The sequence below is a fragment of the Mastigoproctus giganteus genome, chromosome 2 (assembly GCF_048544385.1).
Source record: "Mastigoproctus giganteus isolate SK-2022 chromosome 2, ASM4854438v1, whole genome shotgun sequence".
NCBI classification, from domain to species: domain Eukaryota; kingdom Metazoa; phylum Arthropoda; class Arachnida; order Uropygi; family Thelyphonidae; genus Mastigoproctus; species Mastigoproctus giganteus.
In genome coordinates this window covers 217,078,534-217,101,092 of record NC_143576.1, presented here as the reverse complement: position 1 = coordinate 217,101,092, position 22,559 = coordinate 217,078,534, and the positions used below count along the sequence as shown (strand labels likewise).

Below are 22,559 nucleotides of genomic sequence, written 5' to 3'. Positions count from 1 at the left end.
GCTGCCTTGGTATTACACTACTCTAGGTGATTCCGTAGCCAGGTGGGCAGGAGCAGCAGTGCGTAGCACACGCTTCTTGATTAGACCGGGGTTCGAGCCCGTGATTACCAAATACGGAGGATGCGGAAAGATCAGGGAATGACCACCGCCTATCCCCGGAACCATATGGCCTTAGTTGCTAATGCTCCAAATAACAAACAAACAAACAGTTACACTACTCTAAATAAAAGGTGCTGTTCTGTTGGAGCAGTACAGGTATATTGCTTTCTTGTTGTTTTTTTTTTTATGTATTTTTATTATGCCGAAACCCAAACATGGATTTCGACCCTGATTGGAGTCTCATTGGTCTCTTACCAGTGGACAAATAGGCATTATGAAGACCTGAGAACTCAGTGATGAGATATATTCACAATCAGTGGCGTAGCTACCATGTAGGCAGGCAAGGCAGTTGCCTCCGGGCTTGGGCCCCTTAGAGGCCCAGGTGTCTTTGGATGTCTCCTCTTTTTGCAATTTTCATTAATTAGGTAGGGGCCCGAACATGTTCTTTGCCTCCAGGCCCGAAAAAGGATAGCTACGCTACTGTTCACAATATGTAAGATGCTGCAACAAGTAATGTAGACATGTTAAGTCTAGGGAAAAAACATCAAGTTGTGAAAGCTGTATAAAGTTATTGTACATGTTGGACATAGTTGCTATGAGCAAACTGGGTTTGCTACTTATATCTCATCACTGAGTTGTCAGGTCTTTACAGTGCTTATTGCTCACCAGTGAGCCTCCAATCAGAACCAAAACCTGGGTCTGGGCAGTGGCATATGCTTTAAATAAAAAGCAATATACTTTTACATTGCAGTAGTATCTTTTATTTAGAATACTGTAATACCAAGGTAACTTATGGTGAAGTGCCTCCACAATATGAGATCATTTCACTAAGTAGCAAACCTAATTTGCTGATAGGTGTGTACAGAAAGAGGCTTTTGCCATAGACTTAAAAAGACATTTTAATAAATTTTATTCTTAGATTAAAGATATGAAACATATAAAGATCTTGCATATGCAAGAATTCCAATTTATGTGAATAAAAAAATTCAAGTGAACAAGTGCTTACAGCAGTTTTGCCCAAATTCCTCTAAATCAGGCTCATTTTGACTGTGTTTGTTCTAAAATTTATCTGCATCCAGTTTTTTTGGAGAATACTAATCACTAATTCATGCTTATAAATACAAAGTGTAGTCTTTTTTTTCTGTGAATGCTACAGAAACTGCACGCATTGTCGCTGGTTGTTTAAAGTGTTTTGTTATTCATTGTGTGGCCATATTAAAAATGCCTAAACAATCACCATCATACTCAGAACTATGGGAAAAGAATATCCTTGCATAAAAACAAGTAGCAAAGATCATGATAATGTGAATTGTTTATTGTATATGTGCAATGTTGAAGTATTGAACAAAGAAATATGGTAACTTTATCAAAACACTGTAACTGAAAAACAAATTGATCAAAGAAATACATAAGAACATAGACCACCACATTCTTATAATGTAGACCTGTTTTTTTAAATATATACATTAACAAAAAATTTTTAAAAAAAGTTTTTTTCTTTTAAAATTTTTTTGTTATACAGGGTGTCTCAAAAATACACGGCAAAACTTCAGGAATGAGTTCTTCATATGTAGACAATAAAAATATTTTATATCAACATAGTTCCGGAAATGCTTGGTTCCCGAGTTATTAACCGGAATGTCTTATCTCCCACAGGTGATTTCCTTCAACACAAGGTACTGACAGAATCTGGTGGTTTTCCATTCTGAACATGTACTCAAAGAAAGAGCAAGCGGATATGCACTTTATGTACGGTTTGGCGGACGGCAATGCTCTGGAGGCTCGCTGTTCGTACCACGAAAGGTTCCTAGAACGATGCCTAGACAGGAAAATGTTTGAAGGTATCCATCGCCGCCTTTGTGAACATGGGACCTTTACACCTCATGCTGACGACTAAGATCTATGACTCCTGAAGTAGAGGGTGGACCAACTGCCTGGCCTCCACGCTCACTGATTTAAACCCACTAGATTTCTTCTTGTGGGGCCATTTAAAGACATTGTTTTATTCAACTCCGGTAGTTGATGTGGAAACTCCACAATCGAATAGTAGCAGGTTGTGAGACAATACGAAACATGCCAGGAATTTGGCATCATCTTCGCGAGTCCATGAGACGTCGATGTGAAGTCTGTATTCAGGCAGAAGGTATACATTTTGAACCATCACTATAAGGTGATGTGAACAGTTAAGTGTCATAGACAGACCTTCAAAACTCGGAAACCAAGCATTTCCGGAACTATTGATATAAAATATTTTTATTGTCTACATATGAAGAACTCATTCCTGAAGTTATGCCGTCTATTTTTGAGACACCCTGTATAACCAAAATCCATATTTCATTCTGAAAGGAAAAAAAATTGGTGTCCTTTTTGAATTTTATAATGTGCAACTCCATTCTTTTTTTTTTTTTATGTAAACCCCAAACACGAGAGGTATTAGAACCTATAGTACTTAGTACCGTGCTTGGGTTGAGAAGATGAAAGAAGATATTTGTTGACATTGGACTTTAACTTCTGTAGACTGTAATTTTCAGGAAATACGTATGAAGGAAGGTTGTTCCAGAAAATGGCAGTTGGATGAATAAATGAGGAAGATGAAAAGTTGGTTCTGTGAGTTTGAAGTTGGACAGTAAATGGATGTTGGCCGGTAGCGGCACGTGTTCGGACTGTTTTGAAAGAGAGAGCAGGAATTATAGAAGCCAATTCAGAAGAACAGTGCCCATGGAAGTATCTGTAGAAGAGGCATGCAGCAGAAACAGCGAAACTATGAGACAGCGAGTGGAAAGACTCTGTTAGAGATTAATCATTAATTAACCTAACTGCCCTCTTCTGAATGGAATCAAGAAGCCTGAGAGAGGTTTTGGGGGCACCACCCCCCAGATGTGGGAACAATATTCCATGGTAGGGCGGATTTGCGATTTATACAGAGTGAGCAGCTGTTTGGAAGAAAAGTAATGCTGAGAGCGAAAGAGAAAACCAAGTTTTTTAGATGCAGAGGAAACAATATTTGTAATGTGCTTGTGCCAAGAGAGATTAGAAGTCAGGGTAATACCCAAAAGAGATATATCATTTTGCCTAGAAATCGGAGTGTCACAAAAGATAAGCATAGGAGCAGAAGAATCCTTTTTGCGAGATATAAGACAAGACTGAGTTTTAGAAGGGTTGAAATCAACTAAGTTGATTTCAACTTAGTCTTTGCCCAACTGGAGAATTACCTGAAGATCGGCATTTAAGGAATTGGTAGCAGAATTTCGAGAAGTTGAAGCTGATTGAGCAGGACAAGGTTTCTCAAAGTGGAAAGTGGAATGCAATGTGCTATCATTGGCAAAACTATGGATAGGATTTCCAGTCAATGGAAGAAGGTCATTAATATACAAGAGGAAAAGAGTGGGGGAAAGAACTGAACCTTGGGGGACACCGGCATTAGTGGAGAAGTTAGAAGACAGAGAGCCATCTACCATCACCCTCAGTGAGCGATCAGAGAGAAAACTGGATAATCAATTACTAAAAACAGTTGGCAAACCATAAGATGGAAGCTTGTTTGGAAGACCTTTATGCCAAGCACAATTGAAAGCCTTTGGGATGTCAGGAGCAACTACTCGTGTTTCACCGAACCTTTCCATTGAATTAGTCCATAAATGGGTAACATTACCTCTATCTTACCTCCATGCAGTATGCTGTTCACTTACTTATGGGAATCTGTTATTGTCATCCAATAATAAAGACGTGCTTTTACATCTTATATTTCAAAATGTCAGAGTGCACTGAACAACAGTGTGCATGCGTGTGTTAAATTTTGCTTTAAAATTAGGGAAAACTGTAAGTAAAACATTAAAATATCTCGTAGTGACTCTGAAATAGATTGTAAACAAGTTTTTGACTGGTACCATCATTTCATAAAGGGTGGCGAGTCTATATTGAAATCAATGATCTGCACATCTCTCAACTTCAACAAATGATGAAATTGTCCCAAGTGCACTTTGGTGCAAATGACTGCTTATGAAATCAGTGAAGAAACTATTTCCATCAGATTACGTCATTCCATTTTAATGAACATTTTTAACATGAGTGCATTTCCTGCAAAGTTTGTGTTACATCTATTAATAGAGAAACAATATGAACACTGCCAGCAAGTTGCTTCCTTTGTTTGAAAGTGACTAATTGTGCAACGTTTGACGTTATCATAACTAGAGATGAAACTATGGGTTTACAGTTTCACAGGCTATGATCCTGAAACCAAACATCAGTCATCCCAGTGAAACACTGCTTTTTTCCTCTTTCTCAAAGTGGTAAGTGCACAGAAAAATGAATGCCATGATGTTGCCAGCATTTTTTGACTGTGAGTGTTATCCACTACAGATATGCTTAGAGGACAAATAATTAATAAGGAGTTCTACAATGAAATTCAGAGACACCTTCATGATGTGGTTCAAACAAAAATACTGGTAAAGTGGAGTGTTAAAGGATGGTTGCTTCACCACAATAATGTACTGTTATACTTGTCACTACTTATACAAAGTTTTTTGGCCTAATACAGAATTGCAACCCCCTTATTTACTAGATACAGTTCTTTGTGAATTGTTTCATGTTTCCTAGTCTGAAAAAACAAAGAAAGGACTTTGATTTGATAAAGAGTAATATGATGGATTTGCTTTCACCTATTTCAAAATTGCTTTGCAGAACTACATCTGGCAGTGAGAAAATCATAGGGTTAGCAAGATGAAGTATTAATAAATATAATAAAATTCTGAAAATGTCTTCCAGTCATTTGTGACTGAGATACTACTCACACTATGTTGATTTTAAAAGAATCTCGAGCAGGAGTTTTTGATTTGTGTTCTGTGGAACACTGGAGTTTCCCCACAGGAATGTCAGAGGTTCTACAGTTTTTATTATTAATTTTTCTTTAAATTTGTTCATGTAATGTTTTTAAATATCTTGGAGATCCACAGAGTTTCCAAATGGGTTTTGTAGCCTTAAAATTATTGAAAAACACTGATGTAGTGTGTTTTCAAGACTTAAACTAAGCTTAATTGGTAAAATGTACATCTTCAATAGTATTTAAACTACTGGTAACTGCTTACCAGTAGTTTGCTTACAAACAAATTGCTTCCCTTTTTCAATTTATTTTTGAATAATTGGACAGTAACTGATGCATTAGGGATGAAGCTTTATTTTGGTGTGCAAATTAAATTCAACATAACAGTAAAATTTAAATAAAATTTTTACATAGTAATCAAATTACAATTCCCTGTGAGAGTCCAGATTGTCACAGAAAAATAGATGTCAAGTAATTTCCAAGGGTTTTACAACTGATTACCAATTGCTTGTGTACACTCTGGAACCATAACAGTCTGTTGACAGCTGGTTTTCCACTTCATTGGTACTTCTCTTATGTTGAATTTTTGTTCATCATATACTGCTTCTCATTAAAATTGCCCTGTTTAGAAAGAATAGATGGATTTACATGTGCTACTGCAGCATATATAAATGTAAACAATTTGCACCTTAAGCTGGTCAGTGACATGTTACCAACCTGATGTATGAAACTGAGGATACTATAAAAATGTTTGAAGGGGTTAATTGGCCAACAAAACAGTGAGTGAATGACTGTGTAATAGTATACAGTGCCTTAAACATGCATAAGGCAATGCTACATACAGGTGATGGACTTAGAAAGAGATCAGATCAGTCGTTTATCAGAAGTTGGATAGTCAACACTCGCTACTTGTATTGGTCATGATGTTGATATGTTTGTACACCATTAGCGACAACAGGTATGGGTAGGTACTCGGACACATCGCCAGGGCTTCTGGTGGCATCAGAATGGGAAGATTGGTAGATCCTAACTAGCAACGAGCAATCTGAAACTAGCAATCTATCACAACCCACCAGATTTCCAATGTTGGGATGCCATCCCTGTCTGCACTTGTGTTAGATAGCATGATTAGTAGATTAATTTGAAAAGTAGCGCTGCATTCTTGCCATCCATTGCCTGCCACTAATTGTCTGCATCTTCTGTGCTACAGGGAGAGAGCTGCTTAGGGAAAAGAATGGTATTATTTATTTTTTAGTGACAAATTACATTTGGCCATATGTGTTTCGGGAGACACACTGGGGGGGGGTGGAATATATCAAGGACTGGAATATTGGGCCAACCTGAGAATCACAGGAGGAGGAACCATCAGTTACAATAGCCATTCACTGATTGTTTCTTATTAATCGCACATTGACAGAAAATATGTTTGAAATCATGATAAGACCACTGCGGGGGCACCTCCGTAGCCAGGTGGGAAGGAGCAGCAGTGCGTAGCACACGCTTCTTGATTAGACCGGGGTTCGAGCCCGTCACCACCAAATACGGAAAGGTCAAGGAATGACCACCGCATATCCCGGAGCAATATAGCCTTAGTTGCTAATGCTCCTAAAAACCAAATAACAACAACAAGACCACTGCTTCTGCTCTTATGCTTCATCCCAAATACAGTTTTCCAGGATAATGCAACCTTGGCCTATATGTAAAGTGACCAGATCCTTAGTATCCCAATGTGGGATGTTGGGGAGGGGGGGATTTTACAACCCCCTAGAAACAATATACACACATTTTTAAAATTTTTTTTTTTTATTCATAAAAAATCACATACAAAATATAAATTAAAACATACTTCTTTGAACTAAACTTATAAAATAAAATATTGCACTTCTTAAAAAAAGCAAAAAACAAATATAGCCTATATACATATAAATATAACCAATATCAAGTATGAAATTTAAATATATGCCAGTAGTATGGCAAAACTATTGAGAGAAAATTTAAACATAATAGTTATTTATTTATTTATTTCGTATGAGGTGATCAATACACGAAGGAACCAGTTTTTTCTTGCTTCCCTCGTGTATCATGGCCGGGATATCCAACCAACCGGTTGGTTCGGCACCATCGTGATATCCAGCCCGAGGCGGGAATCGAACCCGCGACCTTTGGGTTGCCAGGCAGGCACTTTACCTACCCGGCTAGCACGGTCGGCGACATAATAGTTAAACTAACATAAAGGATAAATCAACGGGAGGGGAAAGCAAGGGTAACAAGACTAAAATTGTAGCCAAAAGTCTCCGAATAATTTAGAAATTTAATTAAAAATCCAATTTAAATAATTCCATTTAAAATTAAAGCCATTAAAATTAATTCTATTTTAAATATAGAAATTTAGTGGTGCCCCCCCCCCAGTAAGGTGCCAGTTCCAAAATATATGAAATATCGCCAATAGAGACTAAACAAACTACGAAAATAAAACAAAGTAACAAATATAATAGACTGACCATTATGCCCCATATCGACTGAGGTCCACGAGGCCAATAATGGTCATGGAATTGCTACATTTCAATCGCAAGACAAATTGTCGCAAAGGTGAACCGATCGAAGGACCAAACCACCCTCTTATCCTCTGATCGAACCACCAATACAGAGGATTTGAATAATGGTGGTCCTTATGCAGCGAAAAATAAACTATAGAATAGACGCACTCCAGAAAAGAGCCACACCACTGACATAAAGTAAGCTTAACCAGCCGAATTTAGACAGAAAAGGTAAAAAGATATAGATTTTTATTTATTTTATTTTCCTAACTATGTCATTATTCAAATATATGTATATCAAGTGGTGGTGGTAGTGAGTTTGACGTGCTAATGCTGTGCCTATACCACCATCTATATCTTTTTTAATTTTTCTGTCTATATAAGCTGGTTAAGCTTGCTTTGTCAGTGGTGCGGCTCTACTCTGGAGTGCTAGTCTGTTCTATAGTTTATTTTTCGCTGCATAAGGACCACCATTATTCAAACCTCTGCCATTGGTGGTTCAATCAGAGGTTGGTCCTTCGATCGGTTCACCTTTGCGACGATTTGTCTAGCGATTGAAATGCACCGATTCCATGACCATTATTGGCCTTGTGGTCCTCTGTCGATATGGGGCATAATGGTCAGTCTATTATATTTGTTACTTTGTTTTATTTTCGTAGTTTGTTTAGTCTCTATTGGTGATATTTCACATATTTTGGAACTGGCACCTTACTGGGGGGGCTCTAAATTTCTGTATTTAAAATGGAATTATTTTTAATTGGATTTTTAAATGAATTTCTAAATTATTTGGAGACTTTCGGCTACAATTTTAGTCTTGTTACCTTTGCTTTCCCCTCCCCATTGATTTATACTTTGTTAATTCAACTATTATGTTTAAATTTTTTGCTCAACAGTTTTGCCATACTACTGGTATATATTTTAATTTTAATTTTATACTTAATATCGGTTATGCATTGGGCATCATGTGGTGGATTGTGTATTTTGCTGCCTCTAATGATAGCTTTATTTTCTTATTTATTTATTTTCATACTTTTCCTATGTCATTATTCAATATATGCATATATATATATATATATATATATAGTTATTATAGTTATTATAATAAAAGTACAATAAGTACTATACAGATGCTGAACATGTATATGAACACAACAGTATACAGCTTGAAGTAGGCCATAAGGCCAAAATAACTTATAAAAACTAAAATAGCCCATGCAGGCGTACATGGCCAAACCCTGGAAATAAACATATAATTAGTAATAAAATATAAATATATAATACAGTGATGATTATGTAGTTAACTATTGGTGTAGAGATACATTGAAAGGGACTTTTTCAAGGGCTAACCCTCTCAATATATCCTACCAATAATTAACAGAGCTATCTGTTTCTGAAAAAAAGTTCCTTTCAATGTATCTCTACACCAATAGTTAACTACATAATCATTGTATTATATACATGTATTTATATTTTATTACTAATTATATGTTTATTTCCAAGGTTTGGCCATGTAGGCCTGCATAGGCTATTTTAGTTTTTATAAGTTATTTTGGCCTTATGGCCTACTGCAAGCTGTATACAGTTGTGTTCATATACATGTTCAGCATCTGTATCGTACTTATTGTGCTTTTACTATAGTAACTAGATTATAGACTGATGTAATGTATAGTATTTATTGTGCTTTTACTATAATAACTAGATTACAGACTGATGTAATGTATAGTATTTATTGTGCTTTTACTATAATAACTAGATTACAGACTGATGTAATGTACAATCTGCTTTTGATGGCATTAATCTGATCTGGCTAATAACTTTTATATTCATCCCTGTTGTTTATATACTTATATATATATTTTTTTTTTTTCCACAGAAAGGCTGAAATTCAGTATAGGTACCCCTCATGTTGGACAAATGCTAACTTATTGTGATTTTCTCTTGTAGAGAAACTGTCTTCATTTTGAATTTAAAATGATGTTTTGAATTTAGACCAATTAAAAATATTAAAAATAGGATAATAAATAAAATGTATAGGATATTAAGAAATATTATATTTTAAGTCGGTAAGGTACCCCTCGTGTTACGCTACATGACGAACAGAATGAAGGACATGAACTGAGAAAAATAGTTGTTATTAGAAGGGGGGAAAAATCACTTATTAGAGGGGTCATGTTTTTAATCGACTTTCATTTTTGTTTAGTGAAAAACGGTTATGTTTTTTTTTTTTTTTTTTTTTTCTGAATTAATACTAATAATAAAAATACATACTTCTTTTAACAATAAAAACAAAAAAATTAAATAATATAATTGAATATATTTTTCCATTGAGTGAATTTTTCTTAATAATTCTTCATTATTTTGTAGTATTGCTTTCAGCGTTTACATGAAAGCAATACTACAAAGTACGTTCAAAACTAATTGACTACTGAAAAAACTCTTTCCGTTGTACCATTTCTTCCGGCAAACATAATGCAAATGATTTTCATTATGTTTGCCATTAAGTATGGAGGCTACATGTCCAATCCAGGACATTTTCCGGGACAGTTAGCAATGCAGAGCAAACAACTAAAATCCAGGACAGTCACTTTACCTATATGCTCATAAAATTGTCAGCCATAAACACATTTGGAATGTAGTAGGATGTTCACTTACCTCTCAGCCTCCTACCACTGTTGTCCAGCTCACAACACAATACAAGAAGCTTGGCTTGGTATTCACCAAGATGACATTTGCCAACTTCTTGATTTCTATGACAGCTTTTTGCCACTTTTATTACTGTTTATGCAGGTCATACTTCGTACTGATGTGCACTACATTTTTATGATGAATTAAATACTGCTGAATTGATACACTACCTTAATCATTTCTTCTGTGTATTGATATCTGTCACTACATTTATGTTAAGTTCAGAGCATGCACTCCTTTTAGTTGGGGAAATTTCAGTGATGAGCAACTTATACTTTTCTCTCCTATCATGCTACCAAAAAATAAAGAAGGAAACTTACTGCTTTACATAGAACCTAGTCAAAGAGTGTTCATTGTGCTGAAGTTAGCGTATACATCTTTGAGATTAAATTAATAAAGTTAACAGTTTTTTGGAAGCGAATGCCAGTAGTAAAAGTGAACCACCTCTCCACAGGAGTAAGTATAGCACACACCCTGAAAAGTTTTCAACCCTAAGAATGAATAATCTGTTAGTGTGAAACAGCAGATCAGGTTTTATCTGTGAACAGAAGTGACTCGGGAGTATTTTCAAGTAAAATCATCATGCATAATACTCTGCATTACAGTGCTACTGCAAGGTCATTGTTATCTGTTTTGTAGCTTTAAACTACATTTCTCATTTTCATGAAACATTCAGTATCTTACACATGTGCAATAAATACAACTTTTTGGGTTTGATCTTCATAAATCCTGAATTCTTGATATAGGTTTCTCAAAGTTTTATCTTTATTTAAACACATGGAAGAATGAAATGTGTTAAGTTTGTAGTTATTGCATTTAAAGAAAGTTATGAACTTTATAGTGTGCATGCATGGAGGTTGCAACCATCCTTTGACAGTACTGTTTTCAGTAATCATTAATAACCCTTGCTGTTATTAATCTTAAGTATGACAACTGTGTGTGTTCTTTTTTTCTCAGAATATCTAAGTAATTACTGCTTAATAGGTTTTTTTTATTCCATGTAGGTATTATGCTAGTGGGACATGTCGGGAAGGCACGCGTTGCAAGTTCTCTCATGACAGAGCTAATGCAATGCCTGAAACAGTTTGCTGGTACTACCTTCAGGGTCGTTGTTCATATGGCGAACGATGCAGGTCAGTTAATTGAACAGAAAAAACTAATTTCAAACAAAGAAGTTTTAAAATTAGTCTTTCTAATGATTTTATTTCTAATGTGAATAAAATCTATGAGTTGTATAGTGGCTGTGTTAAAATCATGTATAATAATAAAATCTTTATTAAACCAGTAAGATTAAGTATAAAGATAACTACTAAGGTCTTACACTTATACAGTATCAGAACCATTCATGAATATATGTTGGTCCACAATCTTGCCCTCTTTTTGCATATGTCAATACATATCGTTTGTTTGTTTGTTATTGGTTTTTAGGAGCATTAGCAATTAAGACCATATTGCTCCGGGGATATGATGGTCATTCCCTGACCTTTCCACATCCTCCGTATTTGGCGGTCACAGGCTTGAACCACGGTCTAGTCAAGAAGTGTGTGCTACACACTGCTGCTCCTGCCCACCTGGCTACGGAGGCACCCAGTCAATACATATTATATTTATTAATGTGGAATTGAGTTTAGGATATTAACCAGGATTAAATTTTAATTATGAAATTATGGAATTGAACAGTTACCAAATTGTACAGGTTGAACACTCACTGTTTTTGGTGTGGTAGATCTAATTGGCAGATTTTATTCTAATGCTTTATTTAGATGATAAGAATACGTAATATCATTATTCACAATATTTAATTTAATTTTAATTTCTGTGTACAATTTCATTATTATTGCTATTATTATTGTTGCTCTTAATTATTTCTCCCTGATTGTGGGGTTCCACCTCGTGATGGATATTGCTACCAAGTACACAGGGTGGTTGTTATATCTGGTGTTACTGCTGGTCGAGGAACTCTGACTATCCTACAGGTATTCAGGGTTGTGGCTTTCTGGGGTTACTTGTAGGTGTTCTGTGAGAGACCTATTGCTACTAGGCTCTTATGTAGGGTCTTTGGCACCATACCCGTGGTTGATACTATGATTGGGATGGTTGTTATTTCTTGCATATGACATCTCTTTGATCTCCTGTCTTAGGTTTGTTTACATCCTGATTTTTTCCTCATGGATTTTCTGGAGGTTGTCAGTTTTGGGCACCGCTATGTCAATCAGATAGGTAGTCTTTTCCTTCTTGTCGATGAGGGTTATGTCTGGTATGTTGTGTAGGATTGTCTTGTCTGTTATTATGGTGTGGTACCAGTACAGCTTGTGAGTTGGTTGGGGTCTCCAGTACTGCCTGGGATTCTTACTTGTAATATGGTACACTTTATTTGATTAACTGGTATTTCTTTGCTAGCTTCTGATGTAGGGTCTTTGGCACCATACCCGTAGTTGATACTATGATTGGGATGGTTGTTATTTCTTGCATATGACATCTCTTTGATCTCCTGTCTTAGGTTTGTTTATGTCCTGATTTTTTCCTCATGGATTTTCTGGAGGTTGTCAGTTTTGGGCACCGCTATGTTAATCAGATAGGTAGTCTTTTCCTTCTTGTCGATGAGGGTTATGTCTGGTGTGTTGTGCAGGATTGTCTTGTCTGTTATTATGGTGTGGTACCAGTACAGCTTGTGAATTGGTTGGGGTCTCTAGTACTGCCTGGGATTCTTACTTGTAATATGGTACACTTTATTTGATTAACTGGTATTTCTTTGCTAGCTTCTGATTTTTATCCTGGCTACCTGGTTGTGTCTACGAGTGTATTCAGTCTGGGTAATCACATTGCACCCCGCAGTGATGTGTTGGGTCATTTCTGAGAACAGATGGCATTGTCGGCATGTATCATCTGACATTCCGGGCTCCTTTGCAATATATTTTCTATAATTTCTTTTGTTGATTACCTGGTCTTGGATGGCGAATATAAATCCTTCAGTCTCAGGGAAGAGCATCCAGCTCGTGTGTCATGCATTGGAATCAGTTTTATTTCTGTGATCTTGATGTAGTTCATTGTAGTTTCTGCCATGGAGTGTCTTCTTTGTCCATCTTACTGCTTCATTTGTGCAGTCTGGGTAGGAGAGGACTCCTCGCTTAGGTTGAATGGAGTATACTGCTTGTCTATCTTCCTTATGGCCTGGTAGAGTGCTGCTGCTGCTGTGTTATTATTATTATTTAATACCTGAATTGACATTTATGTATAGTCTGTCTGGATCACATTTGCCCTTTCCTTAGCATATATTGGTTTTCTCTAGCAACCATTATAGATTTATCCTACAGTAAGAAATGTTTCTTGTCCCAGGTTGATGTGATATCGCACATTCTGCTTTTTATCCCTCCCTTGAACAGACATTCCCAACCATTGTGATGTGAAAAACTCAAGTTGTGCTGCAAAAATTTAATATATTGTGTCCTACCATGAAGTTTTGCTGTTGTATAGTTTCAACTCTTATATCCCACAATTCGCATAACTCAATAAAATGCACCACTGAATATAAAGTAAATTCTGGACAGAGGGCTCTAGGTTCTTTGTTAAGGGGAAGTCTTGTCTGACCAATTTGATTGGATAAAATGATGTGGTTACAAAGGAACTGGATGCAGGGAATAACTTTGATATCATATATTTGGATCTCAGAAAGGCTTTTGATACTGCTGCACATGGAAGACTGCTGCACAAATTGGAGCAGTGTGGCATTGGAGGCAAATTGCTGCTATGGATAAAGTGATGGTTGAGTGGGAGAAGACAGAGTGGTAATTAATGGATACTGCTCATTGTGGACTAATGTTATTAGTGGAGTCCCTCAGGGTTCGGTCCATAGTTGTGTTCTGTATTTATTAATGATATTGATGATGGTATATCAGGCTTAATGTCCAAGTTTGCAAACGATACAAAGGTTGGCAGGGTTGTTAATAACACTAATGACAGTATGCTGCAAAAGGATCTAGAAAACTTGAGCAGATGGGCTGAGAAATGGTAGTTGAAGTTTAACAATGACAAATTCAAGGTACTGCACATGGGTAGCAGTAACCCCAGAATAGCTTACCAACTGTGTGGTACTACACTGACAGTGGTAGAGAATGAAAAGGACCTGGGGGTAATTGTGCAGGCAGATATGATGTTTTCTGAGCAGTGCAGACAGTCTGCAAGAGTAGCTCGTGGTGTCTTGTCAGTGATATACAGGAATTTTTCTAGCAGGGATAAGGAGGTAATTATCCCCTTGTATAAGGAAATGGTCAGGCCACACTTTGAGTACAGTATGCAGGTCTGGAGGCCTCATTTTAGAAAGGGTGCAGAGAAGGGCAACAAGATTAGTGAATGGACCAAAGGGTTGCTCTTATGAAGAAAGGCTTAAGTTTTGCAAATTACAGTGTCTGGTGACTAGGCACCTGCGAGGTGATCTGATTGAGGTGTATAAAGCCTTGAATAGTTTGAACATGCTCAATGCTGATGGGATTCTTCCTCTTGCTCATAATAATCGCCTGAGAGGGCACAAATTCAAATTGAGGAAAGACAGTTGTAGGATAGATGTGCAATAGTTTATCTTTAGCCAGCGTGCGATTGATTGCTGGAATGAACTTCCATCTGTCATTGTAGAAGTTGATAGTTTAAATAGATTCAAGGCAGAACTAGACAAACATTTGGAGCGAGTGGATGGGTGAAATTAGAAGGTTTTTTTTTTTTTTGCTGATGCTATATAAGTTTGCTTTCTTGCATTATGTGCCTTTACTAATGCTAATGATATGCCCCACAAATCCCAGAGCAGTACTATTTTGGAGGATCTACCTTTCCATTGTATTTTTTAAAAAGTTGTTATAATTTCTATAAAGTACATACACTTAATCCAGAAAAGTTGTGTAAAATTCAAGATATAGTAGTAGTAGTTAGTAGTAGAGGCATGTGATGCAAGAAAGGAAATCTATGAGCTTATGCAGCATCGGCCAAAAAAAAAAAAATCACACCATTCCCTCCAAATGCCTGTCCAGTTCCTCCTTAAATTTATTCAACCTATCAACTTCCACAACGACAGATGGAAGTTTGTTCCAGCTGTTAACCACCCACTGGCTAAAGGCAAATTTCCACACATCTATTCTACATCTGTCCTTTCTTAATTTGAATTAATGACCCCTTAGGTTTGTAATCTGAACAAGTGGAAGGATCCCATCAGAATTCAGCATGCTCAACCCATTCAAGGCCTTATACACCTCAATCAGATCACTGCGCAGGTGCCTAGTCTCCAGCCACTGCAATTTGCAGAACTTAAGCCTCTCTTGGTAAGAGGATCCCTTCATTCCCCTCACCAATCTTGTTGCCCTTCTCTGTACACACTCAAATAAATCTACATCCTTCCTAAAATGAGGCCTCCAGACCTGTATACAGCACTCAAAGCGTGGCCTGACCATTGCCTTATACAGAGGGACAATCACCTCCTTCTCCCTGCTAGCAAAATTCCTATATATCATTGACAAAACCCCATGACCTGCCCTGGCAGCCTGTCTGCATTGCTCAGAAAACTTCATATCTGCCTGCACAATTACTCCCAGGTCTTTTTCATTTTCTACCACCTTAAGTGTAGTACCACACAGTTGGTACGTTTCTCTGGGGTTACTTCTACCCATATGCAGTACTTCGCATTTGTCAAGGTTAAACTTCAGTTGCCACTTCTTGGCCCATCTGCCCAAATTATCTAGATCCTGTTGCAGTAGTACACTGCCATTACTGTCATTAACAACCCTGCCAACTTTTGTATCATCTGCAAACTTTGACATTAAGCCTGATATACTTCATCAATATCATTGATAAATATACAAAACAACAGTGGACCTAACACCGAACCCTGTGGGACTCCACTAATAACATTAGTCCACGAAGAGCAGCACCCATTGATTACCACCCTCTGTCTTCTCCCACTTAACCATCCTTTTATCCATTGTAGCAACTTACCCTTAATACCATTCTGCTCCAATTTGTACAATAGTCTTCCATGCGCAACAATTGTCAAAAGCTTTCCTGAAATCCAAATATATGATATCAAAATTATTTTTTGCATCCAGTTCCTTTGTAACCACAACATAATATCCTATCAAATTTGTAAGACAAGACTTTCCCTTAACTTTCCCTTCTAAGAGGACTTTAAAAGGTCCTCTGTCTACTTTTCTACTGTCAGGGGCAGCATTGAATGACTGTGTCATACCCATCTGTCACACAAGTGTCCTTGATGTTGCTTGATGTATTGTAATATTAAGATTTTAAATTTTTAGGGATTATTGCGTAAAACTAAATAAAAATGATCAAATAGGAATTTTTGTATTCATAGAGATGCCATTTATCAGGAGGAGGAATGCAACCATTGGAAGCTGAAAAAAAAAAAAAAAAAATGTTCCATGTATAAATAAAAGTATTGTTTTACTATTAGTTGATACAGTAGCTGAATAAGCAGTCAGCTATGCAAAGAGGATCACTTCTGCCAGAAAATAGAGCTTACATTCATGTACATTATTGTTTGAATGAATCAATGTGTTTACTGCATGACAAATTATAATTGTTAATTTGCAAGCTAAAAACAAAAAAATAAAAAATATATATATATATATAACCAAACTAGTTCAAGATATGAAGTAAAGACACTTAAATAGCATTATATAATGCAGAATAAAGTTATGAAAAATAGATTTAACAGAACTGATTAATGCCATCGAACAATTAAGTAGTGCATCAGGCTGTGATATAAGAAAATGTGGAGAATTGGATAAATAAGGTATGTAAAGGCTGTGTGCATATTAGAGAAAAATTTATAAACCCAGGATGCCAGTACACATTTGCAAGGCCCAGCAAAATAAATATGCTGGTCAGTTAAGAGTGTTGTGAGCTAAAACCAAAGGAAAAAACTCTAAAAAAATAAAACTAATTGAATTAATAAAATTATTGCTAATTATTAGTAAAGGGATACATTGAATGGTATGTTATCAACTGCTAGCACCATTCAGTACATCTAAATAATAATTAACAGGAGTTATCTGTTTTTGATTGCTACTTGCCAGTAGCTGTAGTACCTGAAGATAGGCCAAAAGGCCAGATTGTGAAAAAAGATAATTTATTAACAGTTTAGTTGGTTACTGGCAAAATAACAGATAGCAGACAAGACAATTATATGCATATAGCAAGGGGGAGGGGTGATTAGAGGGTATGTGGGAGCTAAGGCTAAATTAGGCAAAGGGAAGCAGTAGGATAGTAACAGTACTCCAGTCATCCTTGAATTTCTCTAATATCATGGAATGTAAAAATTAGAATAAGAAAGCAAAAAGGCATAAAGAGAAGAGCCCAGCATATGCCAATAGTACTTGGACGTATTGTGAGCTTAACTACTCTACCCCTAAGGTAGTGTCCTGGTATTACAATAAATCAATAATAATAGAATCAGTAGTAGAAATAAAAGGATCAATTATGAACCAAATATAACATAAACTAATAAGAATATAGAGAATACTTAGAATAGCTGTAAAAGAGAAAGAAAAGCATCAAAAGAAAGCATAAACAATAATTTTGTAATTTTTTTTTCAAATCAAGTAAAGCAGTATCTGTTAATAGAATTATTTAAATAAATAATTTATGAAAACCAAGAAAAGCTTGGTTTTCATAGAAAAGAGAACAAATGTTTAGTTTGTTTTAGTGTGTCGTGCCAATTGTTGTGTTCTGCTGTACCGCAAAAAGACAAATTTTTGTCTCGTTATTTATGTCAGGGATGTTGAAATATTTTTTATTATTATTTTTTGGAATCGTGAAAATGATGAGTAAACGCAAAAGAGTTGCATTTTCAGTTAAACAAAACCTTGAAATTATACAAAAGTTTGAAAACGGTGCATCCATTAAATCTTTATATTATAATTAAGCCATTATAATATAATGTTGGTGACCAAACTATACGCAACATCATAAAAAATAAAGGGAAGCTATTCGATTTAAAATCGACATCGCAAAAAAGCATTGTATTGGACATGCGAGTAGTACGTGGTAATTTTTTTTGTTTTTTATCTTTCGCCATAATTTGTACATAGGTTGCTGAACATTTTTCGATACAGTAAGTCCCTGACTTATGCAACTACGGATTTACGTAAATATTTTTCACACTATTTTTTATTTTTTTTTAAGATTGTAAAATTTAAAAAAAAATAATAAATAATAATAAGCAATCAGTAACGATGATCACAGCACGCACAAATTGCACAAGTGAGGTATGGAGTAACAAACAAAAAAATAGGAAAGCAGAGAAGATTCTTACAATTTATTTATGATTTTTTTTTTTTTTTTTTTTTTTCATATGATTGAAGATTTCAGTGAAGGGGACACACATTTCACCATAATAACATAAAAACCCACAGAATTCCAGCTATCGGTATTTTCGCAAATGCAATAAGATCGAGTTTACTACCCATTTATAATTAGATGCACGAAGAGAAAAGCCCAAATAACACGGAAAGTACAATTTGTTTTTATTGTTTTATGGTAGTGATCTCCAGAAATGTGCTTTAGTAAAATGTGAGCTTGTGTGGGGTGATAACAGTGAGGCCGACCGGGCTAGCCAAGTGGGTAAAGTGCCTGCCTGGCAACCCAAAGGTTGCAGGTTCGAATACTGCCTCGGGCTTGGATCATAGTAAAATGCAAAAACTTTGGTAGGTGCATTATGGCCACAGAAGCCGATGCACCAACAACTAACAAAAAAATAATAATAAAATAAATAAATAGTGAGAATTCACTATTTTTTTTTTTTTAAGTTCTTTACAGAAAACTTCATTTTCACAGTTATCATGATGCCGACTAAAAGAATAAGTGACAGCGGTACTAGTAAATCTACCAAGAAAAGGAAAGCGATCGATTTGGATTAGAAAATTAAACTAACAAGAATGTATGAAAATGGTGAAAGATTAACAAGTAACGTGCTGAATTCAGATTTGTCAATAATAATATAGTAGCAATTTGTTATCAGTCATTCCCGAGTTACGTAAAACTCGACGAAGTAAGAAGTTACGTCTTACGCTTACGTATATCGAGGACTTCTGTATTTTTGGATTAACTGGGAAATCGAGAGTCTACTGTATATATATAAAGAAGCTTTCTTTTCCTATTGTTTCCTAACCTAACCTTTAAGGTTAGGTTAGGAAAAATAAGGGAACCTTTTCCTATTATTTCCTAACCTAACATTTAGTCAGGTTATGAAATATAATGAAAAATAAAGAAACCTTTTCCTTATTTCCTTACCTATCCTTTAAGGTTAAGATAGGTAAGGAAAACTAAATAATTAAAAAATTATTTAGTTATAATATTTTTAATCACAAAACCACTCATGAACTCCAATAATCTGCTTTTAATAATGAGAAAAAACTAATCATTACATCGTCTGTCATGCCTATGGGTCATTCAGTACATTGTTCTTGACTTCTACTGCCACTACTGATAACACGCACCATCTGTTTACCGAGAATGCAGGGAGAAACTGCAGTGGTGGCAAACCAATTTGTCTGGTAAGTTTCCCGAAGTTTGCCATAGTTCTCGTGTTGGCTTTCTTTGCCATAGTCAGCACTTGTTAATTTCCTATGTTCGTTGTTATTTCTAGCACTCGTTCGTGTAATGAAATTAACTTTGACTAGAAGTTCATTTCATTTTCATTATGCAGTATGTATAGACTATTTCTATCAATACACCAATCGCAGACAAAATTAAATGGCATGCTATGACTGACAATTCTAATGCTGACATTGTGTTCGTCATTCTAAAAGATTGAAAGCCTAGAGAAATCTGCTGGACTGGGTAGGATCAGAGCACAAAAGGTGAAATATCCAGATCTTGAAAAGTTACTTTTGGAATGGCTAATGATGATGCATGCAAAAAATATTCCCATAGATGGAAATCTTTTAAAAACTAAGGATGAATCATTTAAAAAATGTTTTGTTGATACACGGCCAAAAAGACATCTTCAGTGTGTGTTGATGAAAACAAATTTTTTTTTTTTTAATTGCTTTCAGATAACATACATTTAAAGGTGAGAAATGTACTGGTACTAAAAACAAAACAATGGATTATTGTTCTGCTAGTGGAAAGTAATTCTGGTGCAGAGAAGATTCCTCTCTAATCATTGGGAAAGGCCAGAAGCTCCGATGCTTTAAAGGTTTGAAAATGTTGACTACATATCGAGGCAGACAAAAATTCTTTTAGATGTTATCAGAAATCTATGAAGAATGGATCAGAGACTAAGATTGCAAGGTAAGCAGGGAGAATAGAAAACTTTTGGTGTTTGTAGATAACTGCACTCATCTTTGTAAATGAATAGCTTGTGTGCAAGCACTGTTGAGTACCTGCCACATAATACAATCTGTGGCTATTAAATTAAGAGACTGCTGGCACAGCAGCTACACACCAAGCACCATCTGCAAAACAAAGGGGCAGAAGTTAACTTTGAACCTTTCCCTAGTTGTCAACCAAGTCGCATTCCAACACACTCATTTGCTTTGCAGTGAGACAAATTTTCATTACCCTGTGTTTTTGCAGTTTGCCAGAAAAATGACAGACAAAAAAATAAAAAAAATCAACCTCAAAATTTTAGCAAACTAAAGAGAACACCAGCTGAAAGTAATGAGTTGTTATATTAAGTTTACGGGGAACATACTATGTCAAGAGTTCACATGTTTGAATGGCATAAAAGATTTTTAGAAGGAAGAGAGAATGGGGAATGCAGTGAATGACCAGGACATCTGGTATCTGTGAAAACTGATGAAAATGTGGACCTGGTAAGGACATTGGTCAGAAGTGATCATCATTTAAGTATTAGAATGGTTGCATCAGAACTCAGTATGGACAAAAATCTAGGAAAGTTATACAAATCTCAACTGAAAATTTAGGCATGAGAAAAGTGTGTGCCAAAAATTATGAATGAATATCAAAGAATAAGAAGACTAAGTTTGTGAAGATGTTTTGAAAAAAAAAAAAAAAAAAAAACTGAAGAAGATCCAGACATTCTGAGTACTGTAATTAGTTTTAATGAATGTATTGCACTTTTTATCTCCACAACTTTCCTACCACAGCCTTGGGTACCAAGCAAATTTGAGGTCAAGCGATTCCTGTGCAAAAGCAGTTAAAGTTCTTTTTCAGTTTATATTGTCTTTTTCCTAAAGAGCCTTTCATTTAAAGCAATTCTCTACTTAGAGTCACAAGTTAGAAGAAAGAAAGGAAATTTACCTTTCTTTTCTTTGTACATATATTTTATATTTGGTCCTTGAGGCTGTCACAGACATTCTCTTAGGTATGCTATGCTAAGCTAGGCTTGCTACTGCAAAGTCTGGTGACAGCCAAATCCTCTGCTTGCACCTTCACGATGGTGGGACTGTTAGTAACCCTGGGTATAACTACCATGGGCAAGTCCAGAAATACGTCACTTAGCATACTGGAGATGACCACCCAGGTGTGAACCAACATAAGCAGGGATCAAGGTGTATCACCCACACCACATGGAGGGATCCACCCCTCTGTGTTACTAGGCAATACTCAGTGGTAGATGACTCTCATCAACCAGTGCAATACCCCCACTATTCTTAGTGGAGGCTTGAAGTGGTGGAGCCCAAGTTTAGTCTCCAGAGAAAAGCTCCAGTAAACTTCCCATCTCTTCCATCATTTAGCATGATTTATGTCTTTTGAGGTTATGATGGACATTATGGGAATGTACAATCTTCCTTACATTTTGAGAGTACATCTCTAAAATGGTGTTTACAGGCCAGCTGCTAAATAGTCCACCAGACCGAACCTATTGGCAACTCTCTAGGAGGCTTCCAGATCAGCTAGTGTATAATCTCACTGCCTCTACTCTGCCAGATAGTGACTGGAGAGAGTCCCAGTGGTGTGTATGCAAGGGGGGGCCATTAACGAGGCCATATTTTGTCAAGTAGCTGGGTATATTCTTGCCATGTGTACACCGTATCCAAAAATTTCATTACTTCATACAACATGTCCTCACAACCTTTTCTTACTACTGAATATATGATGCCCAGTTATCAGTTGATTCAACCATTTCTCATCTCAGTTGTCCAAATTATTTGCTGTATGATTCTTTCCATTTCAAAGGTGGTACTTATGCATATGTCTGTTCAGATATTACCTGTCAGAGACCAGAGACTTAGTAATTTGAAATCTTCTCTTTTTGATAGTAGCATCAGATTCATCTGATGCTTTTATCATTCTCCGAACTCCACTAATCACTTGGAATTCTGACTTCCTCTCTTTGAAACTTTCTCCTGTCCAGCTTTCCTAACAGTGAGGTAATTCCTTGATGATTTTAATATTCACAACTCAAGCTGGCTTCCATTTTCTTATCACATGGACCCAGCTGTTCAAGATGCTGAGGC

General features: G+C 36.1%; 1 protein-coding gene across 1 annotated transcript in view; it reads left to right on the top strand.

Annotated features, from left to right (window-relative positions):
• The window catches only part of LOC150090092 (putative E3 ubiquitin-protein ligase makorin-1), a 196,940-nt gene that overhangs the window by 47,869 nt on the left and 126,512 nt on the right, over positions 1 to 22,559 (top strand). Inside the window, exon 3 of the mRNA XM_090368966.1 lies at positions 11,142 to 11,270. Coding sequence (XP_090225092.1) covers positions 11,142 to 11,270 — 129 coding nt within the window. The remainder of the gene's footprint in view (positions 1 to 11,141; positions 11,271 to 22,559) is intronic.